Source organism: Phoenix dactylifera, chromosome 1 (genome assembly GCF_051530095.1).
Source record: "Phoenix dactylifera cultivar Ajwa chromosome 1, Ajwa_hap1_PhDact_Kaust_v1.1, whole genome shotgun sequence".
NCBI classification, from domain to species: Eukaryota; Viridiplantae; Streptophyta; class Magnoliopsida; order Arecales; family Arecaceae; genus Phoenix; species Phoenix dactylifera.
The window spans coordinates 44,327,121-44,335,415 of record NC_143190.1 but is presented as its reverse complement, the minus strand read 5'-3'; the positions used below and the strand labels follow the sequence as shown (position 1 = coordinate 44,335,415).

At 48.5% G+C, this 8,295-nt stretch overlaps 1 protein-coding gene across 1 annotated transcript; it reads left to right on the top strand.

Annotated features, from left to right (window-relative positions):
* Positions 1 to 312: 312 nt before the first annotated feature.
* Positions 313 to 4,067, top strand: LOC148700080 (uncharacterized). Its single transcript, XM_089924109.1, has 9 exons — positions 313 to 1,486; positions 1,769 to 1,824; positions 1,956 to 2,068; positions 2,171 to 2,645; positions 2,786 to 2,989; positions 3,092 to 3,184; positions 3,274 to 3,375; positions 3,472 to 3,864; positions 3,972 to 4,067. The coding sequence occupies exons 4-9, from the start codon at positions 2,439 to 2,441 to the stop codon at positions 4,020 to 4,022; spliced, it is 1,050 nt and encodes a 349-aa protein (XP_089780235.1). The 5' UTR covers positions 313 to 1,486; positions 1,769 to 1,824; positions 1,956 to 2,068; positions 2,171 to 2,438; the 3' UTR covers positions 4,023 to 4,067.
* The last annotated feature ends 4,228 nt before the right edge of the window (positions 4,068 to 8,295 follow it).

Sequence of the window (8,295 nt, the reverse complement as noted above, 5' to 3'; positions counted from 1 at the left end):
ACATCCACAGGGATTGTAGGTGAAGAGCCCTCTCTTTCACCCCTTTCACGGACACTGTTATCTGCAAACTTTAAGCTTGCTGAGTGGTAACCTTTCTCTTTCTCATTCTCATTCCATTCAGCTGCATAATATACTTCTTCTGTTGCATTTGGTTTCGGGCCTTAATTACATGTGGACCTTTAATTACAAGTGGACCCCATTGTGGGAAATAAATCCGCACGATGGGTAGGGTGCAGCACATGAACATTAATTACATTAATTACTTTGCATTTTACTTAATTTTGTTTGTCTTTTTTTTAAAAACTGCATATAAGTGGTGGTTTTCTGAACTGAACAGCTTAAGTAACCTGAGTCATATTTCTGCATGGACAAAAAACATGGAGAGCTTAGAATTCAACTCTTTTACTGTTAAGGTTATTTAACTTTCTAAAGTCGACAGGTTAAAACCTTTTAATATCGAATGGTCTATCGCCTTTTATGAGAGGTACAGTATTTTTAAGAGAGTTCGTAGGACAGAACTAAGTTAAGTTTCTCCATATGATACCAAGTCAATTACTCAAGTGCTATCTCTCATTTTATAAGCTTTTTTTTTTCCTTTCAACTTTGCTAAGTATTGAAATGCTGCAAGCGTGTACAGTATTAGGTTCACAGATGTGAACCAAACTGAAACCGTCCGCTTTTAAATGTTTAGAATCATTGCAATGGGGTGCCCCTCCTCTATTTCATAGGATTCCTGGGATGCTGCCTTCAGAGTTAGGTAATGTCCAAATTTCTTCTCTTTATATAGGCATTCTAGTCTCATGTAAAAGGACCTAGGCACCTAGCTAACCTGATTTGGAACACAACCTGGTTTTGAAAGCTTTTGATCATAATGTCATATAGAGTCTCTGCAGAATCACAAATACCAGAATTTTTTTATAAATCTCGAATAATTTAACATGCTGGTTCCCTGATCATGCTGATCTTTGTATATAAAATGGTTCAGAAATAGTAACACAAATCATACTTAGTAAGCTGGTACTTTAAGAACATCTATTGTCTTGTCTCTTAAAACTTCTAATTTCTGATTTAGTAGTCTTTGAAAGATGTAATCTCTACCTTCTTCCAGTCCTCAGTCGATGGTGCTTCATTATAGTTATCGTCGCATGTTTCCAATACAGTAAATGCTTGTTTATATTCCAAGGCGGCTGCCAGCATCAAGAGACAATGTCTTTGTGCTATCATCATCATCTCCTATTTTCTCTGTTTAAGTATATAGTAGCACATTCTTTTTTCCATATAGAACAAGGCAGGTATTTCATGATGGTCTAAAGAACAAGGTGGAGACTCGGCATTCGGTTTCAGTCACACTGATGCTTTGTGGGCAGGGCTGAGTTTTTTAGGCTCTTTTGTGAGTACCAAATCTTGTCAACTTGGCACCTGGGCCAAGCTAGATCTGAGTGACAAATATAGCCATAAAAGGGCCTTCTCCAGATTGAAGAACAAGGTATATTGTTTGCTACCACTTAAGGAATGATATTTTCTTCATTTGAAGATGCTTGGATCCTGTTAACTTAACTGCTGCAATAGGTTATATCATGAACTATCATGAACTATCTTGACCATCTTTTCCAGTTTCGTTAAATGCCCTGACTGTAAACCTAGACCTAAAGTCTACAATTGATCTTTTATTTTAGTTTATGCCTATTTGGAATTTTGATAATAGTTGCCATCTTGGAGAAACAAACTATTGAAGATTGTTTAAATATATTCTGGGGTTTCTCCATAGGACTATTGCTTCATTGCTACACACCAGAATCTGGTCATCTTTGCAACAAAGATTAGGTTTGATTTGGCTTCTCTGAGCCGCTCTACATTTTGGACTGGACTCGTTCATGCTTATCATAGTGCAGGTCCAGTTCTTGTCTTGTTGGTTTACTATTCAACCTAGATTTAACCAGATTAAGATTGGCCAGATCGATTCCTTATATCCAGGTTTGATCATCATTGCAAGTTTGCAACTGCATTTAAGATTTTTCTACAAAGAAAAAGAGAGTTTGATCGAAACAGCATAAAACATAATATCCAGGTATTTCAGTCACACTGATGCTTAAATTTCTCTTTTATTAGCCCTTTATTTAGTATAAATTTATCATTTAACCAAATATTGATTCTTTTTTGTGCATACCAGGTAACAATATGCCCCGAGGGAGACAATTTAGAGATGTGGAGTTCCAGCATTCTCAGGTGGGATCTACTTCTGAGCAGTCCCTGCAGTCCCAGCAGCCATGTGATCCCCAGCAGCACGAGTCAGGATCTCAGCGCGAGCCTCATGCTGATTGTCCGGAGGATGAGCTCCGGATCCAGGGTAATTCGATTTAAAGTTCATATTTTATGTTCATATTTGTCTTCAACTTTTTAAGACATTTTATTTAATTTGAATAGATGGACAAGGGACAATGAGGACGAGACGGGGACCCACTCAAGCAAAGGATGTGTGGAAGCTTCCTCCGGGTGAGAAGATCATCATCCGATGCAACGAATTGGGGCAGCCCATCAATAGGGCTGGAAGTCTACTATCAAGCTTTTTAGGATCGGTTGCACGCAAGGGTCAGCTGTGTCCACTCAACTATACGAAGTGGAATGACATGCTTCCTTCGTATAAGGTTGAGCTTCTTAGACTTATACAAGTAATGAATTGAATTTATTCTTTTTAATTCGACACCTCCTGTATATTAATTTGCTTAGTATCATAATTTTATTTTAGATGTTTAATATTATTATAACATTCTGAATCTTGTTGTAGGGTAAGTTTGTACTCCCTCCAGAGAGCCATGATTGGGTGCTAAAGTCCCTCAATCACAAATGGAAAGAATATAAAGCAAAATTGAAGACGGACTTCAAGCGCGAGAGTATGACAGAGGAGGAGGTTGCTCGTGTGACTCCTCCTGATGTATACCCTCAGCAGTGGAGGGAGCTTGTTCATTACTGGTTTTCTGAAAGAGGACAGGTCACGTATATTGTTTCAATATCTTCTATTATCTTTATTATTAATATAGATTGCAAATATATACATTGAATCATATTATACTGTGTGCTTTTATTTTGGCAGACATATTCTAATATTGGTAGAGCTGCACGAGCATCTCAAGCAGTTCCTCATACTTCAGACTCGAAGAGTTATGCGAGACGTAGAAATGAATTCGTAAGTTCTTTTGAAACTATTTGAAACTCTACTAACATATAGCACGTATCATGATATATAGTTTGCCCATATACTTTCCGTATGTGTAGATAGTAGAGCATGGAAGGGAGCCTGGTGAGGTAGAGTTTTATAAGATGACCCACACTCACCGAGATGGCAGCTTTGTCCGGAACGAGTCGAGAGATATAGTTGTATGTATTCATTTTTTATTTTATCATAATTTTTTAATTAATTTTACTTCTTTTAAATTATTAATGTGATTGTTTGTTTTTTTGAGAGAGATATAGGAAAGAGCTACAAATCTTATTTCAGAGCGCGTCGGGGAGTCATCATCATCCGACGCGGCCAGTCGCATCGAGGCTCAGGTCTATGCCGAATTGATGGGCCCAGAACGTTATGGTCGCGTGAGGGGTTACGGTATCGAAGTTACCCCCACTCAGCTGTCTGCAGTGAGCCGATATACCCAAGATGCCAGACAAGGTACTAGCACTGCAGAGGCTTGTAGTTTGAAGACAGAGATGGCACAGATAAAGCAGTCATATGAGACAAGGATAGAGGAGATGAGGCAGAGTCATATGACTGATATGGCGGAGTTGAAGCAGAGCCAAGAGTTGAAGATACAATCTTTGCAGGATCAGCTTGACCATATTTCATCTTTTTTGCAGAGATTTGCTCCTCCGGTACATAACTAAATATATTTGAATATTTTATATAATTATAATGTATTCTTGTATGAGCGTGATGACTTTCGTATTTTTAGTTTCTAAAGTATTTTTTTTTCTTGTAGGTTGCTGATACTTCATCTATTCGTAGAGATGATGATGCCGTCGACTCTTGATACATCGTAGATTGTGTACTTAGGAATTTGAGATGGATGTTTTTAGAATATTTTTGAAGTACAATGTAATCAAATATAATAATATGAATATTTTGAATGAAAAGTTCTTGTTTGTGATGTGTATTTTATTATCTATGTGATTTAGTGTATGTGTTTTGTTAGGAATTAATGTACACAGAGTATTAAAAATTGTTTTTATAAAAAAAAAAATTTAACAAAAATGCTATTGCCGACGCTATCTAGCGTCGGAAATACCAAGCAATGTTGCACGCCTTTAACGACGCTTTATAGCGTCGGTCAGGGAGCATAAGCTGGCGCTTTTAAGCGTCGGCATAGTCCAATAGACACATCCGTGTGAAGCGTCGGTTAAAGTACGCCGACGCTTTTAAGCGTCGGGTATCTCGAAACGGAACGACGCTTAAAAGCGTCGGCATAGAGCGACGACGCTTTTTTGATGCGTCGGCCTAAACCGGACCCACGCCCACCTACCCGACGTCGGACCCACGCTTTGGGGAGCGTGGGTGGGAAATTCGCCGACGCTTAAAAGCGTCGGTATAGACAAAATATAGCGCCGGGAGATATCATTTCTTTTGTAGTGAATTGCTTTATTTATGTAGAAATTGCTTAAAATTTGCTTCAATGTCATAGTTTGTTACACTAGCATGGTTTACATATTTCTAATTGTTACGGGGGAAATAAGCCGCCATGCCCCACGTGACCGGCACGCGCGCCCAGGAAGACTACGGCTGCCCTTTGATCCAGCAATCCGACCCCGAGTCGGATATCCTCGGCTCCGCAGCCCGACCCCGAGTCGGCTGCCCTTTGATCCAGCAATCCGACCCCGAGTCGGATATCCTCGGCTCCGCAGCCCGACCCCGAGTCGGCTGCCCCTTGATCCAGCGCTCCGACCCCGAGTCGGAGATCTCTTGATAACGACAGGCTATTCCCCAGAGGCACGCCGCGGCCTCCTGCTCCACTACTCCCTGCAACGGCTGTATCCGATGCTGCTCCACGATCTCCTGCATCAGCCGTACAAAGCGGAGCCCCACTATGCCCTGACGTGGCCGTACCCGGTGCTGCTCCACGACGCCCTGTAATGGCCATGTCAGTGGCCACACCATCGTGCCCCACGATAACGAACCCCCCTGAGAGACCCCCCAGCCAGGTATATATGCGGCTGGGGGGAGAAAGGGGGGGGTGAGCAATATCTCCCAGAGCACTCTCTTACTTGCGATTATCACCTCTCCTCCTCCTCCAATCTCCTCTGACTTGACCGTCGGAGGGCCATCACCACCCTGGTGGTGGTGCAAGGCTTGTTTGCAGGTTTCTTGGCGGAAGGTGGAGCGCAACCAACACCAACCAAGACAACTCAGACGGAACCCCGTTCACACCGCAGTGCCAATCGTTCTCGGTTTGGACCACCAGCAACAGTTGGCGCTAGAGGAAGGGCCCGAATCTTAGAACGATCGTAATGGCACGGCGAGGTGGTCGTGGAGCTTCCAATGCTTCCGGTCGCGGAGCCTCTCGCGCCTCCGGCCGAGAGGCTGCTGCGTCCCCAACGCACTCTCAGCAGCACTCCACCGCCCCTTCTCCCATTCAGACGGTCGAAGCTGCTCAGTTCGACCAGCTAGCCCAGCAGGTTCGCACCCTCGCGGAGGCAGTGCAAAATCTGCAGGGTGTGATCTCTCGGGTGCCGCAACGGGCTCAGGAGCCGCTGCCCCCCGAGCACTCGCCTCTTCCTCACAACCCGCGCTCCTTCCTCTCCCATGGAGAGGAGCGCCGGCGCGAGGAGGATTCTCGAGTGCGGTCCATTCTGCCAGGACCTTCTCATCGGAGCTGTGCGGGGTACGAGAGGCGGACCCGGGCGCGTTCTCAGACACCCCAGTCCTCGAGGGGCCCGCACTCCAGTCGGTCCCCCTCGCGCCGCTCCTTGTCCCCCACCCACCGGTCGCGCTCCCTGGACCGGCGGGTGGACGATCTCCACAGACAACTCCAGGTCCTGAAGGGCCACTCTAAAGATCCCTTCGCTGACTTGGAGATCTCCTCCCAGCCGGCGCTTGCCTCGAGGATCCTGCGGACCCCGAACCCGCCGGGGTTCAAAATGCCGGCGATCGAACCCTACGACGGGGCGGCGGACCCGCGGGACCACGTGGAGAGTTTCAGGACTCTTATGCTCCTCCATGGAGCATCGGATCCGCTCCTCTGCAAGGCCTTCCCGGCGACCCTCCGTGGCCCGGCAAGGGCATGGTTCGCCGGCCTGGAGGCTAACTCCATCCAGTCCTTCGACCAGTTCACCCGCTTCTTCATCAGCCATTTCGCCGTCAGTAGCAGGCGGCGACTGGTCTCCGACTCCCTCTTTGATGTCCGGCAAAACGAGGGAGAAAGCCTGCGGGATTATCTCACCCGCTTCAACAAGGCTACACTGGAGGTCCGGAACCTGAGCCAGGAAGTGGCTCTCTCAGCCCTGAAGCGTGGCTTCCGGAAGGGCAGACTCACCTTCTCCCTGGACAAACGCCTGCCGCGGAGCTTCCCGGAGCTGTTATCTCGGGCAAACCAGTATGCAGACGCCGAGGAGGCAGCCTCCCACCGGAACAAGGAGGCCGCCGAGGCCCCTCTAAAGCCCGGGAAGAAAAGGCGAAAAGAGGCACCCCAGAGGAGGAGCCCGACGCCTCAACGCCGGCGCAGAAGCCCGTCACCAGCAAGGAACCACGGCGCCACACGCCCTCGTTCTCCGCACCGACGCTTCAACCGGTACACCCCACTCCTGGCCCCCCGGGCCCAGATCCTCATGGAGGTCAAGGGGCGGGAGGACCTCCCGGTCCCGAGGCAGATGAAGAAGATCCCTGGGAGGAGGCCTTCTCGGGCGTACTGTGAGTACCACCGAGATCACGGCCACGATACCGAAGACTGCTTCCAGCTTCGGGACGAGATCGAGGCTCTCATTCGCCGAGGGCGTCTCGGTCGATATGTAAACGACCGACGTCCCCCGGCAGACCCGCGTCCGGCCGACCCGGCCCCTCAGGAGCCTCGGGAGCAGAATCGACCCGTTGCGGGAGTGATCCACACCATCACTGGGGGCTGCTCTCGGCCCGTGAGGAACGCAGGGGGCTCGGCGGAAGCATCAGGAGTGGCCGTCGCGAAGAGGCAGCGGGTCGGAAATGTAATCGCTTTTTGTGATGAAGATGTAAAGGGGGTTCAGACTCCCCACGATGACGCCATGGTGATCTCTCTCACTATGGCGAACTATGATGTAAGGCGTGTTCTTGTGGATAGTGGAAGCTCAGCTGATATTTTGTATTACGAGGCCTTCCAAAAGATGAGCTTGTCCCGATAATTGTTGCACAAAACATCCACCCCCCTCATAGGATTCACTGGAGACGCTATCTCGGCCGAAGGTGTCATTGAGCTGCCTGTGACTGCGGGCGTTGCACCCGCAGAAGCCACGGTGCGACTCGGGTTCTTGGTCGTCCGTGTCCCCTCGGCCTACAACGCTATCCTCGGACGACCCGGACTGAACGCCCTTCGCGCGGTGGTTTCTACCTACCATTTGCTCATGCGGTTCCCCACGGCGGCCGGGATTGGAGAGGTCCGAGGTGACCAACCAACCGCACGGCAGTGTTTCCTAGCAACTCTCAAAGGGAAGAAGCCCATGGAGGCCCTAAGCGTCGAGTCCCTTGACGCCAGAGACGAAGTGGCCTTGCGGCACGGGGAGCCGGCCGAGGGCGTAATCGAAGTTTCCCTCGAAGAAGGCCGCCCGGACCGCACGGTCCGGGTCGGTGCCGACCTCGACTTGGAAGCTCGGCTCCGGTTAGTGGAATTCCTCCGAGCCAATGCTGATGTGTTTGCCTGGTCGGCGGCCGATGTACCTGGGATCGACCCGGAGGTCATTTCTCACGCCCTCAACGTCGACCCGACCCACCGACCAGTAAAGCAAAAGAAAAGACACTGTGCCCCGGATCGGATCCGGGTGGTCGACCAGGAGGTAGACAAACTCTTGGAGGCAGGTTTCATAAGGGAAGTGAGCTACCCCGAGTGGCTGGCAAACGTCGTACTTGTCCGGAAGGCGAGCGGGAAGTGGAGGATGTGCGTCGACTACACCGACCTGAACAAGGCGTGCCCCAAGGATAGCTTTCCGCTTCCGCGAATAGACCAACTGGTCGACGCGACTTCCGGATATCAGCTGCTGTCTTTCATGGACGCCTTCTCCAGCTACAACCAAATAATGATGGCTCCACAGGACGAGGAGAAAACGGCCTTCATAACAGACAGGGGG

What these genes read in the sequence shown, in the direction of transcription:
- LOC148700080 (XM_089924109.1), top strand. Translation starts at nt 2,439, where the DNA reads ATGAGGACGAGACGGGGACCCACTCAAGCAAAGGATGTGTGGAAGCTT. An exon ending in GGTTTTCTGAAAGAGGACAG is followed by an intron (nt 2,990 to 3,091) that starts GTCACGTATATT and finishes TTATTTTGGCAG; the next exon opens with ACATATTCTAATATTGGTAG. An exon ending in ACGAGTCGAGAGATATAGTT is followed by an intron (nt 3,376 to 3,471) that starts GTATGTATTCAT and finishes AGAGAGATATAG; the next exon opens with GAAAGAGCTACAAATCTTAT.